Raw genomic sequence first — 23,374 nt, 5'->3', positions numbered from 1 at the left:
GGGGTACGTTCTGTGAGTCCAAGTCTGGCTTTAGTCTCTGCTTTTCAGCCTGCGCTTATGGCGCTTAGTTTCAGGAGAGGCCGGAAGGGCCCCTTTGTGAGTATTATCCTGCAAGTCCGAGGGGGGTCAAAGGTCGACGGGGGTCACTGCCCAACGGAGGGGACCCCGGGGGCGTGGCCGGTGAGCGGGTGGACCCCCTTCTCCGCCCCCCCCAGCAGTGCTGAGCAAGAGGCGGCAGAGCTACGTACAGTCCGGCTTTAGCCTGGCCCAGGTGGCCCCAGAGGCTGGACCTGCCCCTTCTGCAGAGACCGTGGTGAATGTGAAGCGCTTGCCAGGCCCCTGACACCAAACGCGAATCCCGTTATTACATGAGGATGGCCAAGAGTCCCACGTAGGAGAGGCTTGCGCGAACCGTCGTTATCCCTTCTCTGAGTGATGCTGGGGAGACGCCCCAGCAACAGTTCAGCAGCATTTTCGCTTGTCTCTACTAGCTGCTGGGAAAAGGGGACCCGTCTAAACACTGTAGATCAGCTGCTCCCCCACTAGGCAACGTAAATCTCATCATGCCTGGCGCTAACCTGACATTGAAATTGCGGGTTCGGTGGTTTGTTCAATGTTCAAAACCAGAAGACGCGCCCAGGTTGCACTGGATGATGCGGGGGAGTTCTGCGAAGGGAGTGGTTTGGCATCTGGGAGGAGAGAGTAAATAGGGCCCACTCTCTTTTCTCACTCAGTTCTTTAACTACCTCCTCTCTCTTCTGTCCCCACCCCCAAAGTGCCACACGGTGGCCCCCAGGGCCATCCCAGTCTGTCATTCACCTTTGGGGCAGGGGAGAAGTGGGGATACCAATGCAGGCTGGGCAATAGCCACTTGTACAATGTAATGCCTTTAGACTTGTCGTGCTGTCTGACTTTGTCCAAGAAACACATGTGCACGCACCTAGCTTATGCTGTTTCAGCAGCTCAGTTGGTAGTAGAAAATTTAGGTTACAAAGACTGCTTGGATTCACAAAAAAACAGCACATAACTTTTTTTAAACTGATTCGGGCACAGATGCATTCTTGGATTTCAGAGAACACTCAGAACGCACATTACAATATAGATAACATAATTAATTGAAGTTTTTTCATTATGAGAATAAAAAAAATGAATCGTTTAACTTTTTGTTGCTTTCTTGCTGCTCTGGGTGGAGTTCTAGCCTGCTGTTCACACTGTTACTTTTACCTCTTAATAATAATAGGAAGACCTCCATACTAATTACGAGACCATTAAATGTTTCACTTAAACAAAATAGGATGGGTCATGTCAATTCAGAACATTGGCTATTAAATCCAGGACCTGGAAGCACAAGCCTCTACTTGATAATTCAGATGAAAGAGAGAGTTTTTGTAATGCACCACCAACTCAGGAGCTAGTAAATTAGTACAGTTACCTGAAAAGGCAAAATTCCTTCCCAATTTGTATAGCTGTCAGTTTACTCCCACATCAAGATAATAAAAGGACATTTAAGGATCAGAACAAATTCCCTTCAGCTGAAATCTTAAATACATACCCCCTTCTACTACCCAAAATAGTGAAATGTGCCCAGAGGGTTAGGCCCTGGTGCAGCAAACTCCCTTGTAAAAGAGTTACCAGTGCTAGCTCTACTCAACTAGTACTAAGCATTATGGAAGTCTCAGGGGCTACTTCATAATATTTCTTCCCCATTTAAACGAAACTTTATGAATGATTTAATTTTAATTTATTTCCCCATCTCATGTTGCTCTATCTGGTGATCCCCTGTGACTAACTGAAGTGGTAGTACTGATAGACCCTTCAACTAGTGTCTTCTGCATAGTCATCTTCACTAGAGGAAGGATCACATTGTGGTAATGTTGGGGAGGCAGAGTTTAAAAAATTTGGAAGAAACACATTCCCTTTTGGCACCACTACCCCTAACATGCACAAAAAGTGGTGGTGGTAGCAAGTGCAGTTCAGAACCTTATTTTTGTGACTTGGGAGTAATGGGAAAAATACACGTGTGGGATTTGAATTAATCACAAACTCTTACCTAGTGGTAGCACTTATTAATATAATTTAAAAATCGTATCTAGAATCTCTTGAAATCATCTGTGGACATTAATTTGCATGTAAGTGTTCTCCCCTTTTGTGTTATTTTGTATCATGAGTGTATATGTTCAGTTTTGTGTTGTTATCCTTCTGATCATTGCCAACTAACTTTATTTTAAATTGTCTAGAAACATATATCTCATGGCCTGGTCCCTGCTGCTACCATAGCTCCTAAACCTGCAGTTCCCCGCACCCCTCCCCCTCGTAGTCCAAACCCTTCTCCAGAAAGGCCCAGGTAGGTTTTAAAGTTACTTCTTTTTCCTCTCTTAAGTATCATTAATTACAGTGGAATTACAATAATCAGTGTAGCAGAATTGTATGATTAGAATAATTGCATATCTATACTGTAGCTCTTATATGTAACCTTTTTCTCAAGTGGAATATATTTTCTGTATAGGACAATTTGTTTGAACTACTAAGATCTATATTCTTCTCCCCTTCCCAGAAGCATTCTTAATACCAGAATAATGCCAAAGCCATATCCTGTAGCCTTTATGTACATGTAACTCCTGTTGAAATTACTAGGAATTGTTACATGCAGTAGGTCTAATTTGGACTATTTTTTGTCTAAGTGGAGCTTATCATAAGAACATAAGAATGGCCCTACTGGGTCAGACCAAAGGTCCATCTAGCCCAGTAGCCTGTCTTCTGACATTGACCAGTGCCAGATGAATGAACAGGTGATGAATGAACAGAACAGGTAATCATCAAGTGATCCATCCACTATGGCTCATTCCCAGCTTCTGGCAAACAGAATTCCTCTTAATTCATATAATCAAGGATTAAATACAGGTGTGAGAAGCACTATGATTTCTTGACAATTCGAAAAGACACTTGTTTTAAGTTTTGACAAAAGTTAATTTAATGTGTTATTAGAGGTTTCAGAGTAACAGCCATGTTAGTCTGTCTTTGCAAACAGAAAAGGAGTACTTGTGGCACCTTAGAGATTAACCAATTTATTTGAGCATGAGCTTTCGTGAGCTACAGCTCACTTCATCAGATGTTATTAGAGTACAGCAAATTTTAATGGAGGTTATTTGAGTTTCCATTTTCTTGTAGTTAGTCTAGCAGTACAAAAAATCTGTTGCATGAAAACTGAGGATCTGGATATTCAATATTTAATGAAGGCCAGTAGCATATCAAGCATTCTAAATGTAGACAAAGGTCCTTGATCCAACAGCTTCAAGTTTAAGAATGTGATGCTGTTGCCTCCCCACAGGCAAAATTCCCCTTAGTTTGCTTACAGAGTGACTGCATTATCAGGCCCTGTCAAGGTTCCTTCACCACCCTGAACTCTAGGGTACAGATGTGGAGACCTGCATGAAAGACCTCCTAAGCTTATTCTTACCAGCTTAGGTTAAAAACTTCCTCAAGATACAAAGTTTGCCTTGTCCTTGAACCCTATGCTGCCACTACCCAAGCGTGTTAAACAAAGAACAGGGAAAGAGCCCACTTGGAGACATCTTCCCCCCACAAATATTCCCCCAAGCCCTATACTCCCTTTCCTGGGGAAGGCTTGATAAAAATCCTTACCAATTTGTACAGGTGAACATAGACCCAAACCCTTGGATCTTAAGAACAATGAAAAAGCAATCAGGTTCTTAAAAGAAGACTTTTAATTAAAGAAAAAGTAAAAGAATCAACTCTGTAAAAATCAGGATGGTAAATACCTTACAGGGTATTCAGATTCAAAACATAGAGAATCCCTCTAGGCAAAACCTTAAGTTACAAAAGGACATAAAAACAGGAATATACATTTCATTCAGCACAGCTATTTTACCAGACATTAAACAAAAGAAATCTAATGCATTTCTGTTCCCAGCAAAAGCATCACACAGATAGACAGACCCTTTGTTCCCCCCTCCCCAGTTTTTAAAGTATCTTGTCTCCTCATTGGTCATTTTGATCAGGTGCCAACGAGGTTATCTTAGCTTCTTAACCCTTTACAGGTGAAAGGGTTTTGCATCTGGCCAGGAGGGATTTTATAGTTATGTATACAGAAAGGTGGTTACCCTTCTGTTTATATTTATGACAGGCCCTAAATAAGACCACCAGTACAAAAGAAGGCCCCAGTCCTACAGTTCATAACATGCAGACAGGTAGGCAGCCTGACCCTGTGAACATGTGTACATGAAAGAAGTTGAGTTCATTGGGGCTACTCATATGTATGTTGAAATGAGAGGTATATGATCAAGTAGTAGGTTTTTATTTGGGGAGAGGAATTTTTCACAAGGAGTGGAATAAGATTATTTTTAAAAAGATTATTATTAAAGTAACTGCAAAAAAATGCAACCTCAGTTAAATCAGAATTTAGAAACCAAATTAAAATCTAAAAGAAAAAAAGTTTGTATGACTGAATTAACACCAAAAAGCTGGTTTGAAGGAAAACAATTAAAAAAAACAAAAGCTTTCCTACTTCACTGTACTTAGGTGCTGTCAGGACTGACTTTAGAAGTACTGGTCTCCTCAAGTGAAGAATGCATTAATATCCCTACACTAAAGGAAAAAAAGTTTACAGTTTATTAAATAATTATGTAATTAAAAGTGTCACCCCTTCAACAGGTGCTCCTAAAATAGGTGTGAAAGTAAGAAAATTAAATAAAACATCCTTTGAGTTAGCAATGCATACCATTTGCACCGTATAAATGTTATAAGTTATTTTTCTGTTCCTTTCCATTTTTAGTCCCCTACTGCAGTTCACTCTCTCTCCTTTCTGTACATTTCCCCTCACTCCTGTGGTTGTTTTTCAGTCTTCTTTCTGTGTCAGTCCCCATCTGTTTCCTTCCTGTGTCTAGTATGTCCTCAGTCAATCCCAGTTCATTCTACCTTCTCTTTGGCTCTCAAGTTCTCTGTTTTCTTGTGATTTTATTTCACCTTTTTTACTCTCTGATTCCATTGTTTTTTTCTTTCCACCTTCCTCTCCTCACCCTTCAACTCCATCCTCCCAAAATATACTCCCTTTCCCTTATCCCAGTTCACAATCCTACAGCATTAGTTGCCAGCCTCAAAGTCAACAGCAGAAGCAGAGTAGGGAATATAGGCCCACCAACTACATTGAAGGATGTGGGGTTACTCCTTACAACATGTCACCTGCGGATGATACTGGGTACTGTGGAATGCTTGAGGCAGATTCTGCCCTCAGTTTCACATGTGCAAGTCCATGAAAGTAACAGATTTCTGTGCATGTGATGTAATGAAGTGTGATACGGTACACATTTTACACAGAATTCTGCAGTGCCTCGTTATAGCTGAGTTTATGCCTTAACTATCTTTGTGCACTGGTGGTTTAAATCAGTTCCTTTAATATTTTAAGTTTTTTTTATTATATGATTGTTAAATCTTAAACTTTGTGCTATTGCCTAATTAATGAAGGTACTTCACAAAAGTTACAGATACAGTTTTGAGCCATAGAGAATACATTACTGCGTGTTTTATTTCACTGTTTTATTTTGCTTTCTTCTAGATCTGCCCTAGCAGCAGCTATTCTAGTGACAACTTTAACTGGGCGTACCATTGCTATTCCCCAGCCTCGTCAACGATCGCTTTCTGAAAGTGATACCAGCTGTTTGGAACAAGAGTGTTTTATTGAGCCCTATGCCACAGTCACTGAGCTCAAACTGGGGTAATGTACACTTTCTGTTCTAGCACCTCACATAGGAAGTAAAATCTGAAAATATGGTGGTACTCATAATAAGAGTTATGTGAAATCTTTTCAATCCCTAGCACTGAAATTACTCATTTAAACTTATCTTTTCCCTTCAGTGTCCTCGACTGAGTCCAGAGTGCACCCATTCCCCTTCCCCCATTTTCTCTTTCACATATGGCAGTGTTATAACCACATATTCCAGAGGGGAAAGACTAAATAGTGCAGCAAGGCATACCAGTAAAAATGTGTGCATGAATGTTTGCCAACTCACTCCAATTTGCACAATTATTCTTGGGGAATAATCTGAGTTGCACATAAGGTAATTCCCTTGACCCATACTATATTCTCCACAGACTACTCCATATGTAGAAATGGTAGACCTCTCTTTCTCTGTCCCCAATCTGGCAGTCCCATAAAAATACACTGTTTCATGTGTCTAACTACCAGAGGCGGGAGATGCAAATTTCCAATTTCACTGGCATAAACAAGAGTGTGAACAACTGAAATTCTGGACCATTGTGTTTGCCGCTAAAGAATTTAGTTGTCTTTTTTGGGCATCTGTTGTTGCATCTGATATATATGTTCAGTGTGATCTTTTCAGCTTTACTAGCCTTTGTTCTTTGGAAAATAATCGCTTAGTATTTTAAAGTGTTCTCCATTTGCAGGCCCAATTGGAAGCATGATGATAGTGAAAGATCTCCTGTGCAATCGCTGGAAGTGTCAGACAGTCATTGTGAAGATGAAGACATGGACACATATCTTTCAGAGACAGAAAAAGAGCCAGAGCACAACTATCAGAGTACAGCGAAAAGAGAGGAAAACTTCAGCAATGATGCTATTTATGCTGTTCCCTACAAAAATCAAAAGGTTGGTCACTTAGTTGCTTTTTCAAATTTTAATACAAAATGTAAGAATCTGAATGTCTGAAAAAGGGTTATTATATTTTTTTCTACTATTCATACACATAGTTTCCAGTTTTCATTTTTAATTCTTACCTCATGCTTCACTTACCTCTGGTTGGAGTTCTCCAAGTTAGTTTCATTCACACATCCACAGTTACCCACTTACTTTTCTGATGGTTTTGGGGTTTCTTCTATCAGAATTATTTAGAAGTTGCCAGGGAACATATGTGGTATTTTGGCACCTTATTTTACATTCAGTGAGAATGCATAATTGGCTGAGCAAAGCATGCAACCCTCAGTCCACATTTTGGAAGCAAAATTTTCTACAGAGCCTGCAGTCCAACCTTATTTGACACCTGCAATTTTGCAGGCACAAATGACAGATTATAGGTATCTGTTAATGTGATATACAGCTGCAAATGTTTGTGGGCACAAATCAGATAGCAATTTAAACTCTGTCATTTGTACCCTCAGTTGTTTACACTGGTAAGATTAGAAGCTCTTATTGAAAATTTGTCCCCAGAGTTTCACTGCTGGCTTATAGAGGTGTTCAGTACAGTGAGTATGAAACTGATACTGTAGAGGGGAATGGCTTGGAGAGCTCAAGTCATGTGAATTATAAACTGGATTGGAATAAATTGGAATATTGATTTTTCTTTGGATGTTTGTGTGTTGTATACATATAAACACACACAAACAACTACATTAAAAGAACATCACTGGTGCAAAATCAACCACTCAAAAATTAGGTAGTGCCAGTATTAAGGTTGCCTGTGCAATCTGAATTCATCTGCCTTGTGTGCACAATGATACAGTTTTTAATTACGTTACAAACTCTCTTTTCCACAGGACATTTACCTCATTTGAGGCACAGAATGAACAGTGATCATTTAATGAGCAGCTGTTTACTGTTTTGTTTTCATTGTTCAATGTGTGGTCTTGGGTCTTATTTACTATATTGTATTTCAGGGTTTCTCAAACTTCATTCCACCGTGACCTCCCAGGGCAAAAAAAATGACTATACGACCCCAGGAAGGGGGACCAAAGACCGAGCCCTTCTACCCCGGGCGGGAGGGGGAGTGGTGTGGTGGAAGCTGACGGTTCAGCCCTGCACCCCTGAGGCGGGCAGAGACGAAGCTTGAGGGCTTCAGCCCTGGGCGGTGGGGGCTGTAACCTAGCCCTGCCCCCCAGGGCTGAAGCTCTCGGGCTTTGGCTTCAGCCCCGTGTGGTGGGGCTCAGACTTCTGGCTTCCGCCCCAGGCCCCAGCAAGTCTGGCGACTCCATTAAAACAGGGTCGCAACCCACTTCGTGGTTCCAACCCACGGTTTGAGAACTGCTGTGCTATTCAAATCTTGTGCCGAATTATTAGTTTCCTTATGGGCTTTTCTATGGAGCTCATCACTGTGTCCAAGTGCTTCACAAACATTAATTTATCTTCACAACACGCCTGTGATGTGAAGAAGTAATATTATCTCCATTTTACAGATAAGGGGCTGAGGCACAAAGAAGTTAAGGTCAAAAGCATCCTCTAATTTTGGGTGCCCAATACGAGATGGCTAGGACCTGATTTTTCAGAGATCTTAGCATTATATAATACTTTGTATGTTCAAAGTGCAGCTCCCATTGACTTCAGTTGCCACTGTGAGCGCTCAGCACTTCTGCAAACCAAACCTCAGGCTATCAAGGGGGACACCCAGAAAATGAGAAACACACAATTAATGACCAGCTGTGAGAAAATTGGTTTGTATGACTTGCCTGGCATCACACAGGAATTCTATGCCAGAGGCAGGGATAGACTTGAGTTCTCCAGCCCAGCATTCAGCTGCCTTAACCATGAGACCATCCTTATTCTTCCTGCATTCCCCTGCCTCCTTTCCTACTTGTGCAACAAATGAGGCAGGGATCTTACAGTCAACTATGCTACCTTGATTCATCTCCAAAGCAGGTCCAGCTTGTGGACTGCAAGAGGCATGGGTCCTGTGGAAAAAAATAGTATTATGTGATTTAAGACTGTATCATAATGTTTACAAACAAGGCCAAATTAAGGTTGGACAGGTAACCTTAATTCTGGCATTTCTTAAACTTTAGTGCTTAATGTTGCAATTCCAATTACATTTTTTCAACATAAGAAATTATACAAAAACTAGGTTTTTAAAAAACAACCCGAAACATGGAAATCACATCATATTGATACCCAAATGGCATTATACTGACACCCACATGGGTCATTAACAGGGTTGCAACATTTAGCCCACCTTACAGACCTCTATCATTTGAGCTAACAGAGTAACTGATAATAGTAAGAAGTCATCCTCTCTGTGGACCAGCAATAGAGGGGGATGTGACACACTTTACCATTGGGTTTGAGAGCTGTTTGCTGACAGCAGAGGAATGATGAGACTCTGAAATCTTGGATTCCATTTCAGGCTCTGGAGAGGAATGGCTCAAGTGGTCCCAGACCCTTCTGTCTGTCCCTGCCATACCCTACAAACTTGACCCCTTCTACCTAAACCATTCCTATCACCTTTCCAATCCCAGATTCTCCTTTGATGCTCCCTCACCGTTCCCAGTCTCCCGCCCCTCTTCCCCACACACACACCAGGACTCCTTGCTCAGCCAGTCTCGGTGTTCCTCCCCATCCCAGCTCCTCATCCAATCTGTTTTTTCCCATCTTTCTGGCCTCCAGTCATCTCCCCACTCTCTGGGCTTCTTATTCAAATCTCAGTCTCTATCCCCCACCTCGCTCCCTTGTCCCAGTTTCTTCTCCCAGCCAGTCTCAGTTCTCCCCACAACCCTCGCTCCTTGTCAAATCTGTTTCCACACACACTCCCACTGCTTCCTAGGCCCAGTCTCTTTGTCCAGCTGTTCCCAGCCTCCCCATTCCTCATTCAGTCTCAGTGCTCCCTCCCTCTCCAGCCATCTGGCTTTGAGTCTCTCCCCATCTCACACACAGTCTAGTCTCCTTGCCCAACCCGTTTCAGCCTTTGTGTTTTGTCAACTTCAATCGCCTTCCCCCATCCCCAAATCCAGTCCCAGTGTCACCTGGCTTCTTCTGCCAGTCTAGTCCTTTCCTTCCCCCGGTCCTTCCCTTGTCCCCTCTGCATTTGAGTCAGGCAGCTTCCTCCTTTGTGCTACCTGGGTGCCAGCAGGAAATCACTGAGAGAGCAGGAGAGACAGGATCTTTGCTCTCAGTTCCAGTGCCTGAGCCCACCCCAGAATATCTGGAAGCAGCAACTGTAAGGGAAGTCTTGCATTGCCCCTATAGCCCTGGGGTGGAGCGTGCTCAGTCAGTCTGTGAGGATGGTGCATGTGCATTCTGGTCAGCTGCACAGTGAGGAAATTTGGAAATTTTAGCAGTTGAACTTTAAAAATCTCTATTGAGCATACGTGAGCCAGTATTTTTAAGAGACTTAGAATTTGGCCAAATTTAGATGGGTTATCACAGGAAAATCAAAAGACGTGTCCCTCACAAAATGGCTACCCTCTTCCCCCACTCCCAGCCAGATCTAGAGTCCCTCATGAAAACATGAGGGCAATATAACTTGTCAGAGAAAAGGTTGCCTCCTTTTTCAATGTCAAAACATTTTTCCTCTTCATGTTCTCAGAAACAGTTGAAACTTCAGATAAAACTTTCCAATAAAATTCAACCTGAGGCAGGTATCGAGTCTGGAAAATTTCAGCCCAATTGGATAAAGTTTGACAAAATTATGAATAACTGAAAATATGGTTTTATAATGGGAAGTATCAGGCAACCTTAAAAATTGCTTATTTTTATGGGCCTACCTATAGCTGGAGGGACAGTAAGAGTTGGTAGCATAGTTTTAGCCACTCAGGACCCCAAACCTGTCACTAAGGAGGTGTGATTGTTCCCAAGTTACATTAAATCAAATAGCTTCACAGAGCATTTATTAACCAGCAGAAAAAATAAAGCATCCTACTCTTTTAAGGACACCATATACCCACAACTGGGAATTTTCCGCCCTAATCAAGGGTAAAGGTACCTGTCAAGATTTCCCTTAACCGGATCCAAAATAAAAGGACAAAATAGTTTCTCACTTACTGTTTTCCCCACAGGATAGCACAGTTTTCTCCTGGGATCAAGATTTTCTGTACAGCAGATTTTTCATGAGAGTTTTGTTCCAGTCCAGGAGCCTCCTAAACCTCTTTTTCTTCCCAAAAAGGAATAAATCCATGTACTAATACCTTCTGTTTATTTCTTCCTGTTCTAATGAGCCCCAGCTGGAGGATCCACCCTTCATAACTGGTTTCAGAGTAGCAGCCGTGTCAGTCTGTATTCGCAAAAAGAATAAAAGAATAAATGGAGACAAATCAGATGTCAAGAATTATAGCATTCATAAACCAGTCGGAGAACACTTCAATCTCTCTGGTCACACGATTACAGACATGAAAGTTGCGATATTATAACAGAAAAACTTCAAAACTAGACTCCAGCGAGAGACTGTTGAATTGGAATTCATTTGCAAATTGGATACAATTAACTTAGGCTTGAATAGAGACTGGGAATGGTTAAGTCATTATGCAAGGTAACCTATTTCCCCTAGTTTTTTCCTACCACCCCCCCCCCCCCACTGTTCCTCAGACATTCTTGTTAAACCCTGGATTTGTGCTGGAAATGGCCCACCTTGATTATCATACACATTGTAAGGAGAAAAAGAGTACTTGTGGCACCTTAGAGACTAACCAATTTAAATAAATAAATAAATTGGTTAGTCTCTAAGGTGCCACAAGTACTCCTTTTCTTTTTGCGAATACAGACTAACACGGCTGTTACTCTGAAACCTGTCATTGTAAGGTGAGTGATCACTTTAGATAAGCTATTACCAGCAGGAGAGTGGGGTGGGGGGAGAGAAAATCTTTTGAAGTGATAAACTCCCATTTTTTCATGGTCTGTGTTTATAAAACATCCTCACTGCATTTTCCACTTTATGCATCAGATGAAGTGAGCTGTATCTCACGAAAGCTTATGCTCAAATAAATTGGTTAGTCTCTAAGGTGCCACAAGTACTCCTTTTCTTTTTCCTTCATAACTGGAAGCCCAGACAGTTTCTTTGGTGTGAGGAAGGCCCCTCTCTCATTTCCTCCACTTCAGGCTGTGAATCTTTTCCTTGCCTGTTTGGATTTGGAGTCATTCCATCTTGGAAAAAAATAATTCTGTTTCTTGCAGTATTTTCTCAAGACATAGTAGGAAATAACTTGTTACCTTGCATATAAAGGTATTTCAGGGAGCCTAATGATCAGTAACATCAAAACTGCTACTTTTATTAATAAAAAGGTAAGCTAAAGAATAAATTTTGTTCCTAATGTATTAGAATTGCCTGAATTTCTGGTAAATTTAAAACAGTGTATGCATTGAATGTTATGACTATCATCTCTAGCAACCAAGTAAGTGGCTCTTTTGTGCTTAGACACATTAGGAATTGAAAATATATATGTTCAGCTAGAAAAGTTACAGATACCTGGTATAGAAGGATTCTCTCATTCACCAACAAGTAAAAAACAATCTGCAACTTAACTTCGAAAACTTTTGTTTGATTTACACATTACACCCCATTTCCTGATTCTGCTTTCACACCTCTTTTACACTAGTCCGTCCCCATTGACGTAAGTGGAATTAATTCTGAATGACATTGGTATAACAGAAATAGGAATCAGTTCCATCACCTTTGCTTTATGTAAACGTTGACATCATTTTATGTATATTTCTTAATGCAAGAGAGTCTTGAGTCCTGGCACCAAAGGATACATTCACTAGCCTTACTTCAGTTACAAATAGAAAACTGATATAATCGTGGCCATAAGGTGGAGCTGTTTCTATATTTTATGGTTTTTTTATGACAAAATATAGGGTGAAATCAAGTTTAAAATAAAAGAATTGCAGTTTCAAAGTAGTTTAAAAATTTTTACATTTATTTGAAATATATTTTCTGGAAGGGACGCTGTGAAGGCTGGTTGGCCTGAAAGTTGACCTACCAGCTTTTTATTGATGTATAAAAATAGTTAAACTCTACAAAACAGTATACTGGCAAAATTGAACATCAGTTTAGGCTATTCAAAAACCTACATAATGATTAGAAATAGCAGACTCCATTTATTTAAACTTGAACAACTGAGTGAACATAAAGAAAAGGAGTACTTGTGGCATCTTAGAGACTAACACATTTATTTGAGCATAAGCTTTCGTGAGCTACAGCTTATGCTCAAATAAATTTGTTAGTCTCTAAGGTGCCACAAGTACTCCTTTTCTTTTTGCGAATACAGACTAACACAGCTGCTACTCTGAAACCTGAGTGAACATAGTACCTATTTACTTATTTATTTACTAAGATATATTAAGAGCATCCTTTCAAGCTCTGTGCACATATACAAACAAAAGGATAAATAAAACCAAAACCTCCATCACCCAAAGACACTAAATGATATAGCACATTTTAATAGCACACTTAGCTCATTTAATAAGTTAAGTCCTAATGCAACCACCACCACTAAATAATAATTTGCACTCAACCATTCCCAACCGCATCCTTCAACCCACTCTTCCCTGAAAAGCCTGGGGAAATAGATGAGCGTCTGCAGCAGGCTCTGAAGGCCAAATAATCTGGCCTTTGTCAGAGTAGGTGGGAGGTGAGTTAGAGTCAAAGGCCTGTCATAGAGATGGAGCTGTTAGCTTGAGCATCTTTGCAGATGTTCACGGTGTGCTTCAGTATTACCTGAAGAGACAGGTGGTCCCTCTGATAGTCTGGACCCAAACCATTGAGCGTTTTACAGGTGAAAAAACACTTAAAATTCTACGTGGAAACTAGTTGGAAGCCAGTACAGATCTCAGACTGTTAGTATAATGTTCTCTGTGCTTGTAGCACCACTTAATATGCAGACATCTATGTGCCACACCAATTTATGTTTCCAAATACCTTAAAGTGTAGCCCCATTGACAGTACATTTGAATAATCTAATCTTGAAGTGATGAGGGATGCATAGTCCTCAGAATCAAAATCTCTTTGGGGTTATTGTTTCATCCAGTCTAATTGCAGATTCAAGTGTCAAACAGGAACTGATTTACTGTATGTTATAAAGATTACTTTTTAAACTAGAAGTACAAGAAATACCACTTTTACAAATATTTAAAGCTTAGATACTGCTCCAGTATCACAGTAATGAGCAGATAGATGCCTATGTGAGGAAGTGGAAATTTTTTGTAATATGTTTATGATTCCTATATGTGCCTCAGTTTCCCTCTGTACTTTGCATTCCCACCCAGTGAGGGGCAAAAGGGTTAACACTGCTCTTGGAACAGCACAGGAGATATGAAGTGTATGTGTCACTTCGTTATCTGGGTGAAATGACTGGGTTGTAAGGTACTGGTTGAAATTAACCCAGATCAACAGAGGGTCCAGAAAGTGAATGATCTACATTCAACAGTGAGAAGCAGTGGCAGGCGGGGGTTGTGAACTCAGGTTTGACTGCTCTCACCTGCGGTGAGAAAAGAGAGAGAGAGATGGACAGAGATGGAGTCCATTTGCACTAGCTTAGATGGTTTGGACTATGGCTAACCTTTGCCTGTCTTTGCAAACCTATGGACTTGCAGATTCTGTAGGCTGCCTGCTGTCTCTGGAAATACTCGCTGGGAGTTGAAGGGGTACAGTACAAGCCTTCCATTGGAGTCTGGCGTGGCTGGACGTGCTGCAGGGAGCCAAGGAGAAAGACAGGGTTTGCAGTGCCTGAAGGCCCTGTCTTGGAGGTTAGGGACCTGCCCCTGCAGAACCATGTGGGTCCTCAGGGCCTGGCACACTGAAGGAATCACTCCCAAGGGACTGGTTACAAGCTGAGCATTCACCAGATCCTGTGGATCCATGACAGCATGCCTAGAGACTGAGAGATTGTGAATCGTACAGGAGTTATCAGAAAGACCCCGTATCTTTGATACCAGTAGATTTTTCCATGTTGTGGATTTGGATTTTCTCTGCCTATGAGAGAGAGCAGTTTAACACTCCTAGGGCACATGTAGAGTGCAATTTGGAGCTTTGTGCCAAAATGATATTAAAAATTTAACAGACAGAAAGAAAAGTAACAGAGTAGATGAGAAGCAGCAAAATGCTATGTCTGTGAAAGGAAGCAAAAAATACCCTTAGGTGAAGCAGAGAGAGGGTAGTCAGTGAAAGGGAAGAGAGAAGTGTACGGAGTGCTGGTATGTAGTTGACAGGTAAAACAGCTCAGACAATACAATCTTAAGGTATATTATATTCTTGATTCCCTAAATATGCACACAGTAATTTTATTGAACAGGTTGAGATATATTGTATATATGTTTTATGTATAAACGGTGAGTTTAGATACTGTATGTAATAAGTGAAAGATAAGGTGCTTTTACAGACTTATTAACTGAGCAAAATAGAGGGACTATTACCTTGTTGTGACCTAAGTGATTGTGATTTAAGTATTATATTAAGAGATTTCTGTGCAACAATCATTCTAAGGACTGGTGTGAGCGTTAATGCTATAAATGTGTCACATGCGCTTGCATGCTTGCAAATGTTCATGGTCTGTTTTTAGGATGTTAATATGGTTACTTCTCTGTGATATTTTCATCCAGGGACAGCTTCCAGTATCTCCTAGTGTTGATGTTGATGAGAATGAAATTTCTTCCCATGAAGCTACGTTTCCGATTTTAGTAGACCAGTCAAATATACAAGTGGAAGGTAAACAAACATACTTTTAAAGTGATTTTTTTCTACTTTTTAACCTTCCAGGGTAACTACTAACTATGGTATGCAATCTGTTGCTTAAATCAGCCTCAGTACCAGATGATGGGAGGATAACTATTGTAACGCCTATTTTAAAAATGTCCCCAGCAATGTTCCCTCTAATTTTTAACAGGCCGTGTGCGCAAAAAATTTCGTCTGTGCCACCGCCAAACGAAAAAAAAAAAGACGGAGTGCCGCCACCGAAGCAAAAAAAAAAAAAAAGCCAAAGCTGGAGTGCACGGTGTTTCTCTGTGTGTGCGGGGTTTAAGATCTATGTGCACACGCGCACAGCTTAGGGGAAACAGTGGTCCCCAGAGGTGACATAACATGCAAATTGTTTAGACTACAGTAAAGAATAAAATTATCAGACACAGTGATAAACACAGTGTGTTTGAGAAGAGTCAGTAGCTCTTTTGTAAAGGGAAATCATGCCTCACCAATCTATTAGAATTCTTTGGCCAGTCAGTAAAGATGGACAAGGGTGATCCAGTCAATATAGTACACCTGCACATTCAGAAAGTCTTACAGACAAGGTCCCTCATGAAAGGCTCTGAAACAAACTTAGCAGTCATGTGATAAGAGGGAAGGTCCTCTCATGGCTCAGAAACTGGTAAAACGATAGGAAACAAAGGGTAGGACTAAATGGTCAGTTTTCACAATGGAGAGAGGTAAATAGTGGGGTCCCCCAAGGATCTATACTGGTACTTGTGCTGTCAGTCTATTCATAAATGATCTGGAAAAAGAGGTGAACAGTGAGGTGGCAAAATTTAAGGACAATACAAAATTATTCACAATAGTTAAGTCCAAAACTGACTGCGAAGTTACAAAGGGGTCTCGCTAAACTGGGTGACAAAATGGCAGATGAAATTCAGTGTTGATAAATGCAAAGTAAATAAATAATCCTAACTATACATACAGAATGATGGGGTCTAAATTAGTTATTACGACTCAAGAAAGAAATCTTGGATAGTTCTCTGAAAACATCTGCTCAATGTGCAGCAGCAGTCAAAAAAGCTAACAATGTTAGGAGCCATTAGGAAAGGGCTCGATAATAAGATAGAAAATATAATGTCACTATATAAATCCCTGGTATACCAACACCTTGAACACTGTGTGCAATTCTGGTCGCCTCATCTCAAAAAAGATACATTAGAATTAGAAAAAGTGAGAGAAGTACAACAAAAATGATTAGAGGTATGGAACAGCTTTGAGGATTGGGACTGTTCATTTTACAAAATAGATGACTAAGCAGGGATATGATAGAGGTCTATAAAATCATGAATGGTGTGGAGAAAGTAAATAGGGATGTGTTATTTACCACTTCACCTATCACAAGAATTAGGGGTCACCTGAGGAAATTGATAGGTAGCAAGTTAAAAAAAAAAACATAAGGAAGTACTTCAAACAATGCACAGTCAACCTGTGGAACTCATTGCCATGGGATGTTCTGAAGGCCAAAACTATAACTGGGTTCAAAAAAGAATTAGACAAGTTCATGGAAGATAGGTCCATCAATGGCTATTAGCAAAGATTGTAAGGGACGCAACTCCATGCTCTGGGTGTCCCTAAACCTCCAACTGCCGGAAGCTGGTCCTGGATGTCAGGGGATGAATCATTCAAAATTGCCCCGTTGTGTTCATTCCCTCTGAAGCATCTGGCACTGATCAGAGGTAGGATTCTGGCCTAGATGGACTGATCTGACCAGTATGGCTGTTTTGTCTTCAGTAAGGCCAGGATCTTTACCCAAAACTTTGCCTTCATACAAATTTGTATGATCTGAAACTATCTATTATGTGTCAGTCCTTTTATGCAGCCCTACTAAATAGCCATCCCCAAAGACTTCAGTAAAGCCTTTATTACTTTACTGTCTTCTTTATTTCTCCTATCATTAACATTTTTCTGCCCACTGAAGAGCTTTCAGTTTTAATGCCTACTATTTCAGTGACTGTTTAGGTTATGTGACTCCTTATTTTATTTACTGATATTGAGCAATCTGTATTCCTACAACAGCAGTCTAATCAGCTCTTTAGAAAGAGCTGAGCCAGTCACCCAATTGGCAAGAAACCTGTTTCTCAGTAATAACCCTACTTAGAATATCAACTGCTGTGGACATCAGGATTCATTAAGCCATGACTGCTCTAATACTAAATCAGAATGCTATATTGAAGCAGGTGGATGTCTTTTTGTGAACTGTTCAAATCTGAAACATTTGCTTCTGAATTTTTCTGTTGTCCAGGGTCTCCTGGACAAGGTTGTACATGATGGGTGAAATCCTGGCCCCCTTGAAGTCAATGTATTACCATTGGCTTTAAAGAATCAGGAATTCACCCTAAAGTTGTAGGCATGTTAATATCAGTAACTTTTTCACACATTTCATTTAATCAATCAGGTCCTTGTGACTTGTAGGACTTGCAGTCTCCAGTGGATCCCAGGGCTTTGTTGTATTGCTGTTGCATGTGTGCTCAGTCCCACGGAAGTCAATAGGAGTCGTGTGTGTTCAGCAGTAACAGGAAAGAGCCACCAGAGTTTAATTTTCTCTTGCTCCTAGTGCAGAAAAAATAAGATTTTGGTGTAAGTTTGTATGTTTTTCTGTGGGAGCAGAGTCAAAGGAGTATTCGTTTGGAGGTCAGGACTGATAACACACAAAATGTATTTTGCAGTAGTTTGTATTTCATTGCTGCTCTATGATTGAGCAAACATTAATGTCAAGAGTTTCTTTGTATCTGCATTTCTTACAAGAAAATGTATTTCTAGTTATAAAATGGGTGTTGGAAGATATATGTCTAATACTGGAGTTTGTGTTTACAGTAGTATTATTTGTACATTCTCCCTATCATACATAAGGGATTCCCATAGAAGTTATATGCAGGAATCAGAGGTAAAATCTTCCCTACATTTGAAACTGAAGCAGTTTTAACTTGTATATACCAAACATGCTCTGTTTTCATTTGATATCTTTTTGTTCAATGTTCCCATTTAGCATCTTATAAAATAAGTTTTTTAGGGGGAATTTAAGTACTTAGGAAGAGAAGGGACTAACAGCACTTTCTTGAGCTAGCCATATTATTGTCAGTTGATATTATAATATTATAATGTTGATATTATAATAAAATGTCTGGATTATAATGGCAGAGGAGTTAAATTATCTAATCTGTGCACTCATTTGGGAATATTTGCTTAATGTGGCCTGCAGTAGGTTTGCATTTCCCTATAGTCTTATGATTTATGGACTTGTAAAGATTTTTGTTTTGAATTGATTCAAAGACCATCTTTTTTTTTTCCTTAACAGAAGATGAACCTCCTGTTTTGAATGTAAAGGTAAGAGTTTGGTGAAGGTATTGATTACAATGCATTTTGAAATAAAGTGTCATCCGTGATTGATGATTAAGAATTGCTCTGATGAGAATTATTTTGTTGTCACCAGGGAGCCTTTTACAATTGACCTACAGGTTAATTGTGATAATCATTTATTCTGAAAGATCCCAAAGCACATTATATGGACGGTCTCTATATAGGGATCATTCACCCTTTAGTGAAATGCAACCACTGTTGAGGTGGAGCACAACAGCAATGCAGGATGCAGAAACACTACATAACAGATTCAGACAAGCACTGAGGAAGAAATAAGGGGAATTTAGGGAGGTAGCATATAAAAACAAGAGACGCATGTAAGTGGTAAAGTTCAGAATCTGTTCCAAGCTTCAACAAGGTTAAGGGGATTTGGTGTTCCAGTTGGGCCATCCCTAATAATAACCTGAGCTATATTTTGGCCAGGACACTGGGTTTAACAATTCCTACTCTTGTGGAAAGTAATGTAGGCTCAGTGTCCCATAATTACCTTGCTGGGACATTGGTTTACTACCAGTGGAGGAAGTGAGTGCCCCATCAAACCTCCAGTGTTATAATTTCTTCTTTGGGTGCTTGTCTGTATATATTCCACCCCATGCACTTGAGATTGGATTCATTTAGCCAGCAGTTTCATTGGCAGTTACGATTGTGCTTTGAGTGTCCGCATGTCTCCAGCTGAGTGCGCAAAAGATGGGGCAACCCCAGCCACCTTTCAGCCCCTTCTCACCACCACTGGCTATACAAGTCAGAACTGGCAGGGTCCGAGTTTCTTCATTCACTGTGCTGACTGTTCTTTGTTATGTAAACGGTAAATATGGGTACTTAGCAGTTAATCAGTCGTTAGTGCTACACAGTAATTCACTCCTTTGTTTATCTGTAAGTTAGGCCCTGTTGCGGGGTACATCATTATGACTGAACACAAATCTCCAGGTTTTAAAAATTGTCCTTCATATTAGGCTGAAATGCCTCTCAATGATGAGCACACCATTTGTTGATTGTGTCTGGGTGAGAGGCACATTGCAAAAAGATGTGCTCTCTGTAAATTATTTTCTAAAAGAACCCAAAGAGCTAGGAAATCTTATCTGAAAATGCTCCTGCTGAAAAGGTCAGTGCATCCTGCGGAAGTGTCAGGAGTAAGGTCCTGCAGCAGTGTCTTCCGTCAGTCTACCAGGTCAGCCAGGCTGCCTGATGGACATTCCTGCTTGATTGACTGAGGAACCTAGCAAGCCGGTTCTTAAGCCAGCAGCAGTTCTCTGGCTGTTGAACGCACATGTCTGTGGATTCTCTGCCTCCCTCTGCTTACCTCATTCCAAGACCTGCTCCTGCTCTGCTCCTCCACTTCTTGAGCCTAGACCTTGCCTTGCTCCCAACCTCACTTCAGCCTAGACCTGCAGTGACATTCCCCAGGGTACAATCTGGACTGCTGAATCTCCTGAGTTCTCCAACCTGGGATATATTTTACACTGCTTTATTGGTGAACAGCCACCCCTGGCCAGTTAACACACAGCCTCCAGCGTGTAACTAGCTCCCAGCTGCACAGTATTAAGTGTTACTGGCTAGCCATTCATGAATTACACTGCAGAAGAACAGCAGCAGATTCTCTAGTCTCAGATTTTCCACCAGAAATGTGCATCTTGTGTTGTCCGGCACCTTACTGAACAATGCAAGCTCATATAAAGTCCATCATGTCATCAACAGAAAATGATATGCACCAGCTGTTATCCCAAATTGAGTTTCCCAATCTGAACACACTGGTTTGATAAAACAGTGAAACACATTTATTAAGTACAGAAAGAAAAGAAAGATTTTAAGTGACTACAAGTAATGAAATACAAAAGTCAGGATTGGTTACAACAGAAATAAAAGATAAAATGTGAGCTAAATGCCTAACTTAACAAGCTAAGTACATTTAAAAGCAAAAAGATTTCTCTTACCATAAGCTTACAACAGTCTTTACTGGCTGAAAAGCCTCCCAGCCAGGACTCCCCCTCCCCCAAGTTCAGTTCTTTGAGCGTCGTTGATGTCACGAGCAGAGATGGAGGAGAGAGGTCAAGCATTTTTCTCCCCTCTTTATAATTCAGTTTGTTGTGCTACAAACATCCTAGCTGAGTCCTGGTGACAAACAGTGCCTTGTGGATGTGAGGTTCGAACCATTATTCTGAGGAAATTCAAATTTCTTGTTCATGCCTTCCCCCACCAGAGAATTGTTGCATAACTAAGTGATAGCCCACTTGACTTTGTTGATACCTGTCTGGGGGTGCCAGTCTTTGTCTTTAAAGAATTGGTTTGGGCCTGCCTTTTGAACTCTGGAATGTGTTACAGCAATGTTATACAGTAGAAACTTATAACTTTACATACAATATTGATACACATGTTTAACCAGGATAATAACATGCAGCGGATGATGAATTTTTAAATGATGCCTCAGAAGGCATACTTTGTACAAAATTTATCATAGTCTTGTAAAAGTTGTGAACTTAATGGTATAGACTGTCACCTGCCCAGCACCCAGCCTTGTTCCAGTCTTGTCACTGCCTTGGAACCCACCCTGCTCCTGCCTTCCCTGACTCCAGCTAATCTGGTTCTGACCCTCAGCCCTAGTTCTGTCTCAACTCTTGGCTCTGGCATTTGAACTCTGGACTTTGGTTCTGACCTCCAGCTCCGATTCCTGGCTCTGACTCTACTTTGACCTTAAAAGTACTCCCATTGTGTCCTTAATTTGTGAAGTCAAAGTAAATGCTTCTAAAAAGCCATTCTCCTTGTCTGGTAAAATCTCAAGGGTTCAGAGGAGAAAGGAGTACCAAGACCACACAAAAAATAGATCTTACTCTTCTTCACCAGGTCCTTCCTCAGGGAGCCATAAATCCTCTTGAACCTCAGGGGAAAAGGTAGCACAAAGCCCCAGAAGGGTTGATCTGGCCCCTGGTAAGGCACGAGTCACCGTGCCTCAAGACCAGCTCCCTTGATACCACTTACATTGCCCAGTATCATCCTCCAGGTCCTGAGGCCCCTGGTACCATGTCTCTGGTACTGACGCCATCTACTCACCTGTCTTCATGTTTGGTGCAACAGATTTGGTACCAAAATTATATATAGCCTCAAAAGACTTACTGGTTGTTTTGGTACTGGGATCCCCACTGTTGCAGTGCTGAAGCTTCCTCCTTTGGCATCGACTGCTGCTCCAGTATGAGAAATGAGGACATCAATGGTACTGACCAGAGCATCATCTGAAAGTGCTTTCAGCACACCAGCTGATACAGCCTCTCCTCATAGGGAGGACTATTCATTCTCCTCAGGTACTGAGGGCATTAGAGAGTCTTCTCTGGTTTGTTCCCTAAGATCCAGATATTCAGGGCAATTTACACCTGAGAGGGAATGATGGGATGAATTTTATTACTCTAGGCATTGAAGCTCAAAGAGGCTCAAAGTACATGCTGGTATCATTGCCCTTGGCCGTAGCCCTTACTACCTATCAATAGCCTTGGACTTATTGGGCTCTGTGAAGGATTCACTATGCTAGAAGACCAGTGTCTGCTTCTCAAATCAGGACTAGTTCCCTTTCTCCACTGCACAAGGCGGCTTTACAGCCAGCTCAGTCTGTTCCTGCATCAACTGAACAGGCTAATGGTTCAGATGAAGAGAGTCTTAGTCAGAGGACCATCTTTCACCAGCTCATATGTCCCCATCATTCCTGGATGAGGCTATACTTGTTGAGTTATCTTTGTCAATGAGTATAGCCTCAACAGATGACAAGATGTTCCAAGACTTGTTAATCAGAATGGCTAACATGCTGGAGCTTCCAGTTGAGGTAGTTCAGGAAAAAAAAAATCACACAAGCTTCTGCTCATCTTGCACATCTCGGTACCTGGACATCTTGCAATACCCATCAGTTAGGGACTTTCAGAGCCAGCTAAATTGCTCTAGCAGACAGCTGTCTCTCTGGTACCAATATTGATGAGAGCAGACCATCACTACCAGGTTTCTTCCTAGGATTTTGGGCATATCCCACACCAGGTTCAATAGTGGTGACTGCATCAAATGAGAGATCACATTGAAATAACACCAAAAGACAAGGAAAGCCCCCCAAAACAATTTATTCTGATGGAAAAATTACTTCACATCATGCCTCCAAATGAGAATCACCAACTACCAAGACCTTTTGGTTAAATATGATTAACTGAAGTGGGATTCAATGGTTAAATTTGCCAAAAGCCTTCGTCAAGACAATAAGGAAGATTTTAAGTTGCTCTTCACTGAAGGTCAGCTTGCAACATGCACATGCCTCCAAACAGTGCTTTGTGCTTCAGAGGGCGATCTCAAGTGTTACGAAGAGATCCTCAAAGAATTTCAAGTAGCAACTGAGGCTCTTGCATTTAGCACTCTTCAGTGCTAAAACAGTTGAGGCCTTACACTGAAGGACTTGCAAAAGTACATCAATCCTCAGCCACAGCATTTACTCCCAATATAGGCACCTAGAAAGTGTCAAAAATTTCTGAGAAGGAAGTAATCTGGATCCACCACAATATCTGCTTATTAGTCTCTCTCATGATCCAGGCAGCAGATTTGACTTCTTGTTTGGGAGTGGTATACAAATTCTTTTTGATCTTCCA

General features: G+C 41.0%; 1 protein-coding gene across 3 annotated transcripts in view; it reads left to right on the top strand.

Moving 5' to 3' along the window:
- The first annotated feature begins 6 nt into the window (after positions 1 to 6).
- CEP89 (centrosomal protein 89) overlaps positions 7 to 23,374 on the top strand; it is a 133,326-nt gene continuing 109,958 nt past the window's right edge. For 2 of the 3 annotated variants that reach the window (XM_084645035.1, XM_084645034.1), the window contains exons 1-6: positions 7 to 96; positions 2,238 to 2,344; positions 5,573 to 5,731; positions 6,421 to 6,622; positions 15,266 to 15,371; positions 18,706 to 18,734. In XM_084645035.1, the coding sequence (XP_084501161.1) occupies positions 58 to 96; positions 2,238 to 2,344; positions 5,573 to 5,731; positions 6,421 to 6,622; positions 15,266 to 15,371; positions 18,706 to 18,734 (642 nt within the window). In that variant the 5' untranslated portion in view covers positions 7 to 57. The remainder of the gene's footprint in view (positions 97 to 2,237; positions 2,345 to 5,572; positions 5,732 to 6,420; positions 6,623 to 15,265; positions 15,372 to 18,705; positions 18,735 to 23,374) is intronic. The other variant, XM_084645036.1, reaches the window with a different exon arrangement.

The sequence above is a fragment of the Lepidochelys olivacea genome (genome assembly GCF_965140295.1).
Source record: "Lepidochelys olivacea isolate rLepOli2 genome assembly, chromosome: 12".
Classification (NCBI taxonomy): domain Eukaryota; kingdom Metazoa; phylum Chordata; order Testudines; family Cheloniidae; genus Lepidochelys; species Lepidochelys olivacea.
This window is presented reverse-complemented; position numbering and strand designations above follow the sequence as displayed.